The sequence below is a fragment of the Peromyscus californicus genome, unplaced genomic scaffold (genome assembly GCF_007827085.1).
Source record: "Peromyscus californicus insignis strain IS unplaced genomic scaffold, ASM782708v3 Scaffold_4__1_contigs__length_199733344, whole genome shotgun sequence".
Classification (NCBI taxonomy): Eukaryota; Metazoa; Chordata; class Mammalia; order Rodentia; family Cricetidae; genus Peromyscus; species Peromyscus californicus.
Genome location: NW_026294562.1, coordinates 159,280,117 through 159,296,562, shown reverse-complemented (window position 1 = coordinate 159,296,562; position 16,446 = coordinate 159,280,117). Strand labels below are relative to the sequence as shown.

At 51.5% G+C, this 16,446-nt stretch overlaps 1 protein-coding gene and 1 long non-coding RNA gene across 8 annotated transcripts in view; one reads left to right on the top strand and one right to left on the bottom strand.

Moving 5' to 3' along the window:
* The window catches only part of LOC128124826 (uncharacterized), a 56,424-nt gene that overhangs the window by 8,595 nt on the left and 31,383 nt on the right, over positions 1-16,446 (top strand). The gene's annotated exons all lie outside the window — the stretch shown is intronic.
* The window catches only part of Chst8 (carbohydrate sulfotransferase 8), a 133,170-nt gene continuing 130,257 nt past the window's right edge, over positions 13,534-16,446 (bottom strand). For all 6 annotated transcript variants that reach the window (XM_052761548.1, XM_052761542.1, XM_052761543.1 and 3 more), the window contains 2 exons: positions 15,508-15,539; positions 13,534-14,980 (listed from right to left, as the gene is read on the bottom strand). In XM_052761548.1, the coding sequence (XP_052617508.1) occupies positions 13,895-14,980; positions 15,508-15,537 (1,116 nt within the window). In that variant the 5' untranslated portion in view covers positions 15,538-15,539 and the 3' untranslated portion in view covers positions 13,534-13,894. The remainder of the gene's footprint in view (positions 14,981-15,507; positions 15,540-16,446) is intronic.

Genomic DNA, 16,446 nt, shown 5'->3' with positions numbered 1-16,446 from the left:
GGGTGGTTGTGAGCCACCATGTGGTTGCTGGGAATTGAACTCAGGACCTCTGGAAGAGCAGACAGTGCTCTTAACCGCTGAGCCATCTCTCCAGTTCCCTTAATACATTATTATTGTAAGCAAATACAATAAACCTCAGTAAAATGCACAAAAAGACAACACAGCCTGGTTCCTCTTCCTACAAGGATGGTGCCAACCCTTCAGTTTGTCTACCCAGCCTTTCCTTATTCGTGTACACACAGTGTGCTCCTGTCACCTAGACTCACACAGATACACACACATGAATACACATGCTCAAAGGCACAGAGAATTAAAACTCTAGGCACAGTGCCATGGACAAACACGGATATTCACAGTACTGAACACAGAATGGCAAGTGGGACTCCAATTTGTACATGTGTGTAATAGATGCCCGTGTGCTTACACATGGGACAAACACATTTATGAGTGTGTACCACCCACACATACAGAGACACACCCTTGTGATTTTCAAATATGGAATCAGAGGCAGGAGGCATGGCTCAGCGGCAGAATGAACATCTAGCATATGTGAGGCGCTGGCTCCGAGGCCCAGCCCGCAAAAATAAAATCAAAAAGGATTAACCCATTTGTCCAACCCCAGACTATTTTCCTCCCCTGTGTATTGTTTTCTTGTTGTCCCTTGAAGTGTGGACCATGGAGCCGGGGCCTTTGGCGCTGCTGCTGAGCTAGACCCTATCTTGTGTGTTTCAAACTATAGAAAACGATATCACAGACAGGCAGTCAGCCCCCACCGAAATATAACGATATTGTACAAAACAAAGGTAATAGTACAGATCAGTTAAAACCCAACCTTTGCGGCTTACATTGTACTCCTCTGTGGGTAACATGAGAATGGATTCACAAGCGAGGGGTTTTATCTAAATGGTGGAAATGTGCCTTCTCTGGCATCGTGTGTGTGTGTGTGTGTGTGTGTGTGTGTGTGTGTGTGTGTGTGTGTGTGTGCACGCCACTTGCTTTGCTCACATCACTGGGCATGGCAGACGCCCTCCCTGTCCCTCCCTTGAGGGACTCCACAGCTCCTGCCTTGAGCCCCTTCCCTCGACTGGCATCCCCTCCCCCTTCTCTCCTTCCTCCCTGCAGGTCCTCCCCTCCCCGACTTCTCTCTCCCTCCCTCCTCCTTTACCTGTAGGGCATTCGAGCCTCCAGCAGAAAACCTGGAAGGTCACCCAAGGAAGTACAGGGAGAAAAGGCATCTAGACACATTTCACAACAGTGTCTCTCTGTACATTTTTAAAAACCATTGTCTTCATATTTAAGGCTCCCATCTTTTCCAGAATTAACTTTTGCCTATGGTTTGAGGCCTTGAGCTAAAAAAAGAAAAAAATGTAATTTTCAAAACAGCTAGCCAGTCTTTCAGACGAGCTAACTGATAAAAAAAATCTCTCTCTCTCTCTCTCTCCTCCCCTCCCTCCTCTCTCTCCTCTCTCCTCTCTCTCTCTCTCTCTCTCTCTCTCTCTCTCTCATACACACACACACACACACACACACACACACACACACACACACACACACACACGAGGTGTTTAGTTTAGCTGGAACTAGTGGAACAGAAGCTTCTTATGTTTTGCTTTATCATGGAAGGACCTGGAGAGTTCAAATACGTTGTAAAAAATTAAAACATCGATTCCTTTAGTAATTAGAACTAATTACAAATGAATCCCCCACACCCTGGCAATCTCATTTTCTTCTTCGTAGGGAAGCTGGGTTTGGATGTGTAAGAGGCTAAATTATTGATTCCGATTTCCCCTGCCCTGTAGTACGTGGCGCGGTCTGTGTCTGCCACACCGCCGGCTTTGTGGTGGGCAGAAAGGACTTCAGACCCGGTGGTAACAGTGTCACTAAAGGGAAGGAATGGCGCCAACGGACACTGGAAATAGGGATGTGTCCTCCAGCTGCAGGGCTTCTTCCTGGTGGCTGCAGCTAGCAAATCAGAATGCTACAGGCCGCAGCTGCAGGCCAAGCCCAGGAATGGACTGTATAGGGTGGGGCTGGGCCTGTCACTGGCCCATGCAGGAGAAATGAAGGCCTCTGGGAGCCTCCAGAATTTTGTGTTTATCATGTGTCAATAGTGGAGGACTCTAAACTGTGCCGTCTGTGTGTGTGTGTGTGTGTGTGTGTGTGTGTGTGTGTGTGTGTGTGTGTGTGCTCGCGGATACACACACAAATATATACAAATTCCATGAGAATAGTATACATACTAGGCTATGACTGAATGACTTAATTATATATTGTACTGTGTATAATCTATATACTATAGATATTATATAAAATTATGAGTGTTAGTTCATATCTTGTCCCTACCCAAACTTTTTTATTTTAAAAAATTAATTAATTAATTATTTTATCTTATTTTATTTGGAGACAGGGTCTTAATATGTAACTCTGGCTGTCCTGAATCTCACTCTGTAGCCCAGGCTGGCCTCGAACTCACAGAGATCCGCCTGCCTCTGCCTCCCGAGTGCTGGGATTAAAGGCGTGCTCCGCTGCCTAGCTGACTTGTTTTTTTTAAATGTGTGTCAGGGTGCATGTGTAAAGGTCGGAGACAACTTTTGGGAGTCGGTTCTCTCCTTCCAGCACCGTGTGGGGTCTAGAGACCGAACTGAGATGTTCAGGCTGGGTGGGAAATGCCTGTACAGCAGAGCCATCTGGCCCAACCTTAACATTTGGGGCCCAGCCTGAGAGGGTAAATCAGGATCAAGATTGCAAATGTTTAAGCATTTTCTTCTTCCTTTCTTTCTTTCTTTCTTTCTTTCTTTCTTTCTTTCTTTTTCTTTCTTTCTTCCTTCCTTCCTTCCTTCCTTTCCTTTCTTTCTTCCTTTCTTTCTTTCTTTCTTTCTTTCTTTCTTTCTTTCTTTCTTTCTTTCTTTCTTTCTTTCTCTCTCTCTCTCTCTCTCTCTCTCTCTCTCTCTCTCCCTTCCTTCCTTCCTTCCTTCCTTCCTTCCTTTCTTTCTTCCTTTCTTCCTTTCTTTCTTTCTCTTTTTTCTTCCTTCCTTCCTTTCTTTTCTTTCTTTCTTTCTTTTTTTCCGGGACAAGGGTTTCTCTTTTTTTTTTTTTTTTAAGAGCTGAGGACCGAACCCAGGGCCTTGCGCTTGCTAGGCAAGTGCTCTACCACTGAGCTAAATCCCCAATCCCAGGGTTTCTCTTTGTAACACTGCCTATGCTGAAACTTGTTCTCTAGACCAGGCTGGCCTGGAACTCAGAAATCTGCCTTGCTCTGCTTCCTGAGTGCTCGGATCAAAGGCATGCACCATTACCTCTCTCCCAGCTTTAAGCATGTTTTGTAATTGTTTAGTTTTGTTGTTGAGATGGGGTCTGTCTCTGTAGCCTAGGCAGGCCTTGAACTTGTGACCCTCCTGCTTCAGCCTAGGTTATAGGTGTGCACCACCAGATTCAATTGTCTACTTATTTAAATGTTGTGAACAGAGCTAAGCACAAACATCCTTCCACCTTGACGTAATGACTCGGAACATCCAGTTCACTCTGGAATTCTGCATTCCTTGGTCCCGCATGCCTGAATGTGGTGACTTCATCCGTCACTGCGGGGATGTTGGGGTGGTCTCGTGTGTACACGTTTGCACAACCTGTTTGCTCACTCTGGATCTGTGTAGACCCTGCACAGATTCATGCTTCCTTCCACCAGCAGATCCCACTGCCCACTTGATGCGGCCTTGTCTGGGATATCCAAAAATTCCTTAGACTCACTAGACCCCAGTGCAGACTCAGCATTCAGTCTTGCGGTATTCCCAACCTGGACTCCACCACAGGCTTCCCATCTCACCCATTACTCAGCTCTGTAAGCTGGAAGCTGGAGGTCATCTGAAAGGCTGCCTTCTTACGGCAGTCTCACCCCGTCCGTCCGTCCGTCACTAAGGTCAGGGGAGGTACTCCTCAAACCTAAGCACGACTCCATCATTACCTCTCACTGAGCCTGGTGCCATCAACCCTCATCTGGGTACTCACAGCAGTAAGGTAATCTTTCTGTGTTTACTGCCTCAGTTTCCCTCTTTAGATCCCCTCTGTGGAAACCAGGGTCAAGAAATCACAGGCGTGCTTGCTTTAAGCCATGCAAAGGCATTCTTTGTTCTTGGGTGGAAGGTTACATTCTCCTAAACAGGGTGTGTGGTTCAGAAGTTCACTGTTGTTAGCTGGCATCTGTCTGGCTTTTCAAGCAGCAAACCGCGCCACTCAGTGAAGGCACACATCAAGCCTGCAGCCCTGGGTTCTTTGGGACTTAAAGGCTAGCACCAACATTTGCTGTCGTCCGCTGTTTCTGAGCCTTTGAGAGAATAACTCACACAAAGCTTCAAGGGGCATTTTCCTTCTTAGCTTGGTCCCCGGCTGGCAGCCTCTGTAGGACAGATTCCAGGTCTGGAGCATCTGGGCTCATGAGTCTCTCCAAGGCTGGGACAAAGAATGAAGGTAAGACCACTTATCTTCTGAGCAGCAGGCCCAGAGCCCAAGCTTCTGACTGCAGAAATAGTAGAGGAAGTAGATCCAAAATGGGAGAGGCACAAAAGAGCCCTTAGATGGACAGGGGGGTCTCCTGTAGAAAGAGCCCCTGCATGCAAGGTCCCAGGCCTTGGGTTCCAGCCATCATCTGAGCGCTTGGTCAGGTCCTTTCCATATGAAGTTGGTGGCCTTAAGCTTCTGTCGGTCACTACTACATGCCAGCTGGAACAATGGCTGCTTCTTACCGTTCTTATCTAAAGATGGGGCTACTGTTTCCCTCTCCCTGGGGATTTATTGAGGTGTGTGCGCATGGTGTGTGTCTGTGGTCTGTGACAAAGTTGCATGATCACAAGGATGATTCTGAATAGTGTTACACACACACACACACACACACACACACACACACACACACACACTCGCTCAGTGCGCTCACATCGGTTTGAACTCTATTCAGCTCCCTGCAGGGGTGCACTGAAGGGGGTGAATATACCTGATGGCTGCATCCTGGGGCCAAACATGGTGTGCAGAGCCCTGAGAGGCTGGTGGGCACAGCAGGTTAGCCCAGCATTCCCTAGGTAGGCTAGGGTAGAGTAGGATGTCATTGCATCCAAGGGGTGGAGTCATGGCTTCAGGGTCTGCACAGCTGCCTGGAAGTGTGGCTGGGGCAGGGTCCTGGCTACTTTTCTGTTGCTGTGGAGACACACCACGACCAAGGCTACTTTTAGAAGCAAGAGTTTATAGGGGTTTTTCTTACAGTATCAGAGGGTCCACCATTATGGTAGGGAACATGGCAGTAGGCAGGCATGGCACTGGAGCAGTAGCTGAGAGCTTATTTGACCCACAAACAGTAGGCAGGGAGGGAGAGAGCTGACTGGGCGTGGTATGGGCTTTTGAAACCTCCTCCAACAAGGCCACACCTCCTAATCCTTCCTAAACAGTTTCATGAACTGGGCAACAACCATTCAAACAAATTCAACAAATGAGCCAATGAGGCTGTTTTCTTTCACGTCCCCAAAGACAGGGAGCGGACCTGTGTTTCTAAAGGGACAGTGAAGTCCCTAGTGGCCATTTGGGTGGCAAAGGGCCATGTGAGTAATCTCTATGCTTCACCGTGATCTGGATGCCCTGGGTCCCGACTCAGATGCCGTCACGGGGTGAGTGCAATACACAGTGTCTGCCCCAAGTGACCGTGGTGTGGGCTGAACACTGCCCCTCCCCAACATGAGGCACTGGGTTAGAAACCTCACTCCATGAGGAGGCCTTTGAGAAGGCTGAAGTCATGAGTGCAGAACTCTCAGGAATGGCAAGAATATCCTTAGGAAAACCTCGCAAGGCTGCTCTCCGATTGCTAGCATTCTGTGAGGACACAGCAGCGAGATGCCTCTGTGTAAACCAGCTACTGCCATCTTGATCTTGGGTTCTAGAACCTCGAGGTTCTGCAAATGGAGTCTAGGACCTAACACATTCCAGGCAAGTAGTCTATCCCTGAGGGACATCTCCATCTTTCTCTCTTTAATTTTAGGATAGAATCTCTCAGTGTTGCTCAGGCAGGCCTTAAACTGACCATCCTCCTGCTTCAAGTTCAGGTAGGGTAGCTGGATGCTAGACCTGCAGTAGTATCAGGCCAGACTCAGGTTCCGTTTTGACCTTTTGGGATATGGAAGCTGTATCATGGTGCTCCTCGAAGCTCTTTACCACCTCCTAGTGGCAGCAGAGTCTCATCTCCTTATCAGGACCTAACAGTTAACTGGGGAGCTGGTATCAGCCCTCCCAGGCAGCCTCCCTCCTTCCCTATACATGCTGTTCCATTGCCCAGGTAAGGGGCCCACCGTGATTGTGCTTGTTCCTGTGGGTCCAAACCCACCCACACGGTCAGAGGTTGACATCTAGCTTCTTCCTCAATTCCTCTCCAGTTTATTTTTTGAGACAAAGTCTCTCACTGAGAGACTGAGCCTGAGGCCTTTAGGCTGGCTGCTGGCAGGTAAGCTCTGGGAGTCTGCTTATCTCCACACCCCCAGTGCCAGGATGACAGGCATCCTTCACTGTGCCTGGCTTGCACATGGGTGCTGGGGATCTGAACTCAGGTCCTTGAACTTACGCAGCAAGCATGTTACTGACTGAGCTGTATCCCCAGCCCCTTGATGTTTGGTTTTGAATACTATGATGTCCCATGACTTGTCCATCTTTGAGGTTCAGCAACCCTAATCAATGCCCTCTCCAGGCCATCCCAAGCCCTGCTCCTTGGTCACCTTCCAGTCAGTGGTCACGGTTCGGTCTATGCCAACTCCCTGAGGCTAGCCCTACCTGGCTGCCAATCCATGGAGAGCTAACTTCTGAAAAATGATGGTGAGCCCCTGTCCCCATGCCATCATTCTCCTGAGACTGAGGCTTTCCCCGAGGTGGATGCAGAGCCAGGTGACTGATCGCACCTGCCTGGCCTCTTGAGGACTTTGACCGGTGGGAGGCATCTACAGAATTTCCCCAGTGAAATGCTACATGGAGATTAATGGCCCTGAGCTGTGTGAAGTAGTGGGTGTGCTAGGCTTGAGTGCAGCTGGCCCCAGGCGCCTGAGGCCCTGGGATCTGTCCACCACCCTGCTCTGTCCGACCCCTTCCTGGATCAGAGCTGCATGCCCCGTCTTTGCCTTTGCTTGGATCTCAGAGTCCCCCAGAAATGGTAGTCTTAGCATCCTGCCTGAAACCTCCAACACAAATAATTTTCAATTTGCCTGGGAGTTTCAATCGTACAATCCGATGTTAAATAATAGATTAGATGCCTCAGGGAGAGAAACAGGATTTAAGAAGAAATAAATAAAAGGCAAAGTAAAAATCTGCGCATGGGTTTGGAGAATAAAACTCTGATCCCCCAGCTTCTGTTCTCGGCCTGGATTTGACTGCCCTGTTCCTTCCCACAGTGGTGGGGCAAGCAGGTCTCTGGGGCAGTGGGACTGCCACCCACAGACACCCCTGAGAGCATCGGGGGCTCCCTTCCGGATGCTAGGCTGAATCATTCCATGCCCTTTTTTGGGTCTCCACACCCCAAGGAGAAGCTGTAATTTGTACCTTAACAGCTACCACCTGGCCAGGGTGCCAGGCTGGCCAGATGCTTGGACAGACACACAGACTTTCCTGGGCAGCCTTAAGCTGTGGATGACAGGGAGCCGCAGGCTGGCAGGTGATGGGCAGGCAGTAGGCGAGGTCTCCTGGCAGTGTGTATGACACCCCAGAGGGAATGTGTATGGGTGGGACCTGCCCACTCCTCCGAACTGTGGTCAAACTGTCTGTCCATCCAAGAGAGGGTTCCAGTTCTCATTTTCCACCCATCTCTCTCTACTCCTCAGCCTTCCCTCTCAGACCAGGCTGGTTAGGATTGATCCCTCCTCCTCTTCCTTCCCTCCTCCTCTTCTCCTTCCCTCCTCTCCCTCCTCCTTCCCTCCTCTTCTTCCTCCCCCTCCCCTCCTCCTTCCCTCCTCTTCTTCTCCTCCTTTCCCCCTCCCCTCCTCCTTCCCTCCTCTTCTTCTCCTTCTCCTCATTCTCCTCCTCCTCTTCTCCTTCCCTCCTCCCCCTCCTCCTTTCCTCCTCTTCTTCTCCTCCTCCCCCTCCCCTCCTCCTTCCGTCTTCCTCTTTCTCCTCCTCCTCCCCCTCCTCCTTCCCTCCCCTTCTCCTCTTTTCCCTCTCCTCCTCCTCTTCTTCCTCCTTCCTCTCTCCTCCTCCTCCCCCTCCTCCTTCCCTCCTCCTCTCCTCCTCCTCCCTCCCCCCCCTCCTCCTCTTCTCCTCCTCCTGTTCTTCTTGCTGCTCCTGCCCTTACTCCCTTACTTTTTACTTTTCGAGGCAGGGTCTCTCATGTAGCCCAGGCTGGCTCAGAACTTGCTGTGTAGCCAAGGATGGCTTTCGACTTGCCATGGATCATCATGTCTCAACTTCCAGATTGCTCACATTCCAGCATGTGCTAGCCAACTCAGGATCTGTCCCCTTCTTTTCTTTTTTTTTTTTTTTTTGGTTTTTCGAGACAGGGTTTCTCTGTATAGCTTTGCGCCTTTCCTGGAACTCACTTGGTAGCCCAGGCTGGCCTCGAACTCACAGAGATCCGCCTGGCTCTGCCTCCCGAGTGCTGGGATTAAAGGCGTGCGCCACCACCGCCCGGCCTGTCCCCTTCTTTTCTGTCACACTTGCTAGGTGGGTGAGTGGGGGGCAGCTCTGGTCTCCCCATGCTACCTTCCAGCAACAGGGCTGTTGGGGGAGGGCGTTCATCAGAGACCACCCCACAGTCCCCTGCAAAGCTTGTCCCTCCCTCGCTCCAGACCACTGGATTCCTAATTTGCTCTCACAAACCATCCCCCACGAGAGCAGCAAAGTATTCACGTGGGTAAGGACTGGACACCAGACCGCTCTGCCTGGCGCTGAAAACAGACAGTCCTTTTGCAGCTATGCGGCCGCAGGCAAATCGTTGAACCTCTCTGTGTCTCACTGTCCTTATCTGTAAAAATCTGGAGAGGATACAATTGCACTGTATCTATCTTACAGGGTGGTAATGGCAAGTAAATAAGATAATACATCCATGAAGTATGCAGAGCAGTTATGGGGTAAGCCTGTGAATACCATGACTTTGTGTGTGTCTGCTGGGGCTTGAACCTAGGGCCTCAGCATGTTGACAGGTGCTTAAACAGGACCACAGCCTTTCACTGAGGAGTCTAAGAAGGCAATAGACAAAGGCATGACCAATAGCCCCAGTTCTTTTTTTTAACTTACTACATTTTCTTGTTTCTTTTCATGTGTGTGTGCATGCTGCCACTCACATGTGGAGGTCAGAAGACAACTTCCAAGAGTTCCATGTGGGTCCTGGGGATTGAACTTAGATTGTCCGGTTTAGTGGCAAGTGCCTTTACCTCCCGAGCCGGTTTGCCAGCCCCATTGCTATCGTTATCTGAGACAGTGCCTTACTTTGCTGCCCTGACTGATCTATAACTCCCTGTGTAGCCCAGGCTGGCCTTGAACTCAAAGCATTGCTCTTGCCTCGGTTTCCTGAGAGCTGGATCTTCATGTGTGACTTTTTATGACTTCAAGAGCCAAGACTAGAGAGGACAATGGCATGGGTTTAGATGACCACTCCAAACAGGGAAAAGAACCTGGCTAGCCTATGGTGATCATGATTCTGATTCTAGCACTGCAGAGGTGGAGGGAAGCGGAGGGTGAGCCTGGGCTACTGAGTGCCTCCAAGGCCAGCCTAGGCTGTGGTAGCAAGATGCTGCCCTAACAGAAAGAAGAAAGCAAAGAAGAAAAGACAGGAGGGAGAAAGGGATGCAGTCACGACCCCCTTAGGAGGCGGGACCCTGAGAGTGGAGGAACTAGGGTGGAGGAGGCCAGCCAGGCTCAGGTGCGGCTGCAGACCCGAGACTTCCTCTTTATGTGCCGATGCGGACGTGGGGCCGGCAGCTAGCAGAGGGGGCTGGAGAGCCGCCAGAGGTGGGGGGGTATAAATCGGGAACACAGCACAGGGGTGAGTCCTTCAGGGGTGCACAGGCAGCTGAGTGGCTACTGGACTCAGTACTGGAGGCGGCTGAAGAAACCGCACCAACCGTTTAGAAAGAGGTGGGGATGGGGTGATCCTAGGGGTGGGGATGGAGGTGGGGGTGTTTTCAGAGAAAGAGGAGGTAGAGGAGGAGAGTCAGTGGGGTGAGTATGGGTGGGAAAGATAGAACAGAGGCAAGCTCTGGAGGAAGACTTTTACTTATTTATTTGATTGCTTTGAGACAGGGTTTCTCTGTGCAGCCCTGCCTGTCCTGGAACTTCTCTGTGGACCAGGCTGGCCTCGAACTTACAGAGGCCTCTGCCTCCTGGGATTAAAGGCATGTGTCACCACTACCCGGGTTATTTATTTATTTTTGAGAAAGGGTCATACTATGCAGCCCTGGCTGGTCTCAAACTCACAGTTAAACTTGTCTCAGCCTCAGCCTCTGGATGCTGGGATCACATGGCATGCACCAACATGCCTTGCTTTTTTTTTTTTTTCCTTAAGATGGAGTGACTTTAGTTTTGTATTCTGTTGATGGGAAAGCATAAGGACTGTGCTTGGGTGATGTCTTGGAGGAGGAGGCAGAGAGAGGGGGCAGAGCACTGGGTGCTTGGAGGAAAACGGGACCCAACAGAAAGTGCTTACATTTGACAAGATGGCGGGGGCTACCTGGGTTCTCTCCCATTTATTTAAATACAGAGAGAGACAATGCTCATGATTATGTGTGTGCATGTGTCCGTGTGTCTGATCTGGCTGTGTTTGAGAGAACAGGTATGTGTCAATGCGAGGATGGGTATGTACTTGTGTGTCTGAATGTGTGTGTGTGTGTGTGTGTGTGTGTGTGTGTGTGTGTGTGTGTGTGTGTGTGTGGTTTATGCATGCTGCCAGTGAGGTCAGAAAATACGTAGTACCTCTTGGATGGACACTGGAAAACATTCCCCTGCCTGCTGTTGGTGACCCTGATCTTGGGCCCGTATTAGGAGTGAGAGAAGTTGAGGTCGTGGAGAGCATGGTATTGGGAGAGATAGGTTTTTTGGAACTGATGGGTTTGAAAATAGCCTTCAGGGTCTTCCTAGAGACTCTGTGGAAGCCGAAATCTCACTGTAGAGAGGCTGGGGGTGCAATTCTTTCCCGGGCTGGTGTCACCCACCGGGCTCTGGAATGTTGCTGCCACCTGGTGGCCCAGCTAGGGATGCCCAGGCCTCTGTTTAGGAGCAAGGACTTGGCTCCTCCTGCTGGTCATGAGCGATTCTGCACCTATGAAGTCAATGTTGTCAGCAGTCAAGCCCCTTGGGCTGGAGAAGAGGCTTCTCCTACCAGCTTGGCTCACTTTCAGAACCCAGGAGCAACCCTGTGCTTTGCGATGTCTGTTGTTGACTCTATCCAGATGTCCTAGGGAGGCCCTGAGTGATACGTCACACTAGAGGAGAGCACCTGAGACTCTTCAAACTTGATGAATTTTCTTGACCCCGGTGACATTTCCTAGGTCCTTGATCAGATGGTCCCCTTTCAGGGAGCATGGTGGGCACATTGGGCAGGACTGGGTTGTGAATACAAGATGCTGCCAGAGAGGAGTGGGGACAGGATTGTCCACGGTTCTGCCCACATGGGTACCCAGTCATGGGGAGGAGCCGTACAGAAGGGCATGAAGATAGGCAGACGACACACAGGCAGGCACACACACTTTGCTATGTTGCACAGTCTCCCACAAGCCCATGAGTCTGGAGACTGGAGACACCGCAGGGAATTCCAGGCAGGGCCTCAGGGCTGGGCCTGTGACCATCAGTTGACGGCCATGCTGGGGGCCACCAAGGTGGGGACTCTGATTATTGCCATAGCCCTGTGTCCTGCTCTCCCTCCCTTATAAATGCTAATAGATACATTTCATGTAGGTCTGCCCAGCTCAAGCCTGGGTGCCCCTGAAAAATGACCCTGTGACATGTTTTATCTTTAGTCTCTCTCTCTCTCTCTCTCTCTCTCTCTCTCTCTCTCTCTCTCTCCCTCTCTCTCTCTCTCTCTCTCACACACACACACACACACACACTGTGGTGGTGGCCCAAGGCAATCCTGTCTGCCTCTGAGCAGCAGCATACCAAGCCACAGTGCAGGCCTGCTATTTCCGGGCCACAGTTAGCCAGGCCCCTCTTGCCTTCTCTCGCATAGGTCTAGAGCTGGTTCCAGCTCAGGTAGAGGGACAGCTTTCTTGGCTTTCTGAGCCTTTGAACACCTGCCTTAAATGAGTCTCAAGTCCCTCAGGCTGTGACTTTAGCCTCTTCCCTGTCCCTCTGGGTCCCTCACTATCAGATGGTCACCTCCAGCTGGAACTGGAGGGCAGCCTCACCCTTGCTCAGGGCTCCAGGATGAATGTGGCCTCAGCTACTTGTTCCAGTCATGGAAGATTCCAGAGTCCATAGTGGAGGCAAAATGGAGATGGACTAGCTCCAGTCAGTGTGGAAGCTAGCTGGAGTCCAGCAGCATCCACTGCTCTGAGGACTCAGTGTTGTCTCTTTTTAGGGATCCAACAGCAGTGTCCTCTCCAGTAGGAACAGCTTTAGGAACCGTCTCCCAGGAGGACCTGCCGATTGCCCCATGGATGGGTCCAGAAAGGCAAGCGGAGGTTCCCAGCAGTCCTGGTGAGACAGGCAAAGACATCTGCCCCCAATACAAAGTGCGTCCCTCTCCCTACAGACAGTCCACACAGCTCCAGTCACACCCACACTCTAAGCACCCACATTACTTCCACTGGGACCTTTCTGACATCACTCTGGCTTGTAACAATTTCAGAATCAGTTCTGCCATGGAACTATATGCTTGAGGAGTGGTTTCCCCTCCCCCAAAGCTGGTTCCTCAAGGATGAGTAATGTGCCAGCCTTGAAGTGTTTTGTCAGGTGAACAGACAGGGCTAGAGGTCATGGTCAGGGTCAGGGAGATGCAGATTATAGCTTTAGTCAGCTTAGGCCAGGTGTCCAGGAAGCTGGGGACAACATCATTCCCCACTGTGAGAACCACACGGACTGACCGCTGTTCTCGGTGCCCCAATGGGCAGCTGGCAGGGAGCATGCCTCTGTTCTAGCAGTCCTCAGAGGGCCTGCTGTAAGGTGTGACACAAGGGACTCAACTCCCTCAGTGGGGACAGGTCTGTCTTTCCCACAGGGACTTCCCTCTAGGAGGGCCCCCAGGTGGTCCGGCTGATTGGGAGAAAGGAACGAACCCCCAAAAAACCCAGAGCTACACAGCAAGACCCTGTTTTAACAACACAGAAGCAGGAAGCAGAGACATGGCTTAGCAGTCAAGAACTCACACTGCTCTTGTAGCTCAGACCAGAGTTTGGTTGCCAGCACCTCCAGGAGGGCTCACAACGGCCTTGGGGGAATCGGGCGCCTCTGGCCTCCACAGACATCTGCACTCATGTGCACTTACTCACATACGATTAAAAGTAAAATAAATCTAAAAACTAAAATTCGAAAACTCCCCCAAAGCATAGGCCAAGGTCCCTATGACTTCACGGCGTGACATGGAGTAGCCACCACTGCTCTGAAAACCATGTGCTTTATTCAGACCTCCCCTGGGTCATAGAAAAGCAGCAGACCTCGTGGTCTGGTACAAGGCAGAGGATAAGGGAATGCAGGACATCCCTTACCGCTGGGGCCCTCAGGCTTCCCTGTCAGCATCTTGGCTGAGCTGGAGCATCTGCGCACCCAGAAGCAAGCTCAGCCAACCCAGTGAGGAGATGGGTAGGTGTGGGACAAGAGTCAAGGTCCAATGTCTGGGCCTCTATCCCACCTAGGGCCACAGCCACCACGCCTCCCATCATCTGAGGGAGCTCCAGAGCTCAGCTCCTGGAGGTGAGTGGGCAGACAAGGCCCTCCCCTGGCCAGCAGGCCTCACCCCTCAGTACAGGTCCGAGAAAGGCTTGGAGTAGTTGAACATCAGGTAATCCATGTAGTAGAAGTCGTAGGTCCGCTGCCGCTGCAGGGAGGAGAGCTGCGCGAAGTACTGATGGGTGATTCTCGACGTGGTCCGAGCCTCCTGAGCGTGCCTGTCCTTGAACCTCGGGAAGGTCAGGTTCCCAGGCGCGTGGATGAGATGCAGAAAGAAGTTGGCATCGTCCTCCATGCTCTCGAACTTGCCCACGAAGTCATAGTCGATGAGGCAGGGGCTGCACAGTCGGTTCACGTGGTCCCAGTGGATGTCCATGCCCACGGGCCGATGGACATCCAGCAGGTACTGGATGAACTCCGGGAACTGCACGCCGGAGCCAGTCCGCAGTGCCTCCCCCGAGGCGTTGGCCCGGTAGCGGGCCAGGATAGCCTTGCCAAAGACAGGGTGATAGTAGCTGTTGGGGTGCTCAAACTTGTCTCGGAAAGCAGAGACCAGCCTCTCAAAGGGTTCCCGGACAAAGAGCATCTTGGTGTAGGTACTGAGACGGTGCACGATGCCCTGACGGTCGAAAGTATCCAGCCGCTTGAGGGCGCTGCCATAGTGGACGGTGTTGTGTTGTATATCGGCAGTGGATGAGGCCAGCCCTGCAAGCACCATGAGCACCCGCTTCCAGTTGGAGCATCCTGCCTTGGGCACCTCGCAGTACAGCACGCGGTGGCGGTCCTCCACGAAGATGCGGGACACGTGGCGCGGAGTGACAGCCCTGCGGCTGCTGCTGGCCCTGTACTTGGCACAGGCTTCTCGCATCACACGCTTGCGCTCCTGCTGGCTCTGATGCAGGCTGGCCCAGCGACTGTCCACGGTGTGGGGTCTTGGCTGGACCAAGGTCTCAGACGAGTTCATGCCTCGGATGGTCCCTGCAGCTGGCATCTTTTTGATGAGCAGTCTCCGTCTGCGCTGCTGGAGTCGCAAAGGAGACCCCGCCGCCTTCTGGGGAGGTCGAGGCTGGTCAGGTACCTGAAGTTGGAGACCTCTTGGGGATCTGCTAGTTGAATCTCCTGTGATCCTTTCTGTGGGTATTCTCAAGTGGCCATCCTGGGGCAAGAAGAGAAGTGGTTAGGATGTTTAGGACAACTGGGCATGGAGGGCCACATAACCCTGGCCCTCCACATGGCAGGGGGCTCTAACCATTCTGGCTTAAATTTCTCTTCATGAAAGGGAAGTTGGGGCAGGCTGGTGCTGATGGTATGAGCCTCTGGTCTAAGACCTGCTAGTCACACGGTATTGCGGGAATGTGTGATCAGAACTGCAAATATAATTTCTACCACAAGGTGGTGCAGTCCTCCCAGGAACCTTGGCTTGGCCAGGGTGGGTGGTGGGAAATGGTGGCCTGCAGACTTGCTCAGATTTACTGTGTCTGTTAGGACAGTCCAAAGGAGCCATCTAACAGAGAAGAGAAATTCATGGATCCAAAGCCCCGGGTTTTGTTCCCAAGGCCCTTGGAAAGGACCTGGCACATTTTTCTTCCTGTGAATGGATTCACTATAAGCTCCGAACTGTCTTTCTCGCCGTCTCCTACTTTTCCCCAGGCAACTGCGATTTATGGGGTTCTCAGAACTTACATGCTGCTGGGGCCTGATGCTGAATTTCATGCCTGGAAAGCAGCAGAGAAAAGAGAAGTGTTAAGCAGGGGGAGTTAAGTGTGGAAGTACCACATACCTGCCCAGCCCAACAGACAGGACCCCCTCAGGCCACCCTCCACCCCACCCTGGCATTAAGTCACAAAGTACCCTTTAGAAAGCTCTGTCCAGCCTCTCTCCATGCCTGTCACCACACCCTGCTCCATACTTGAATATGATAATACTTGCACACACCAAGCCCACGGAAGAAAGGCACTCCACGACCCCTGGGAGGTTCCCTTGTCTTGACATTCCCATCATAGCTTTGGCCTTCTTGGTATAGTCAGGGGGCTGATGTTCATGTCTGGCTGGTCCTGGTGTCCCCTAAAGGTGTGAGCAGAGCGGAGGGGCTCGGGCAAGTGCTGATTGGTGATGTGGGGAAGATGGAGAGAGATCTGTATGTCACTGACTGTGTGGTTATTTTTCTGGTTGCTATGACAAAATGCCGGATACACACCAATTAAAAGAGGAAATATGCTCTCCCAGAGGACCTGGGTTCAAGTCCCAGCACTACATACTGACTCACACCCATCTGTAACTCCAGTTCCAGAGACTCCTACCCCCTCTTCTGGCCTCCATGGGTACAGCACACATGTAAACAAGCATACATGCAGCAAACATCCATAAACAGATAATTGAAATAAACACATCTTTTTTTTAGGAGGAAAGATTTATTCAGGGCCACTGTTACAGAGGTTGTTTGGCCTCATGTGCTAGGACAGAGCATTATGGGGGGGAAGCATGTGGTGGAGGAGGGTTGTTATCCTCACAGCTGACCAGAAAACAGAGAGAGCAACACAGGAAGGGCCTGGGACGAGACACCTTCAAAGACCTACTTCCAGTGGCCCACTCCTTCAAGCTAGGTCTCACCACCTAACGCTC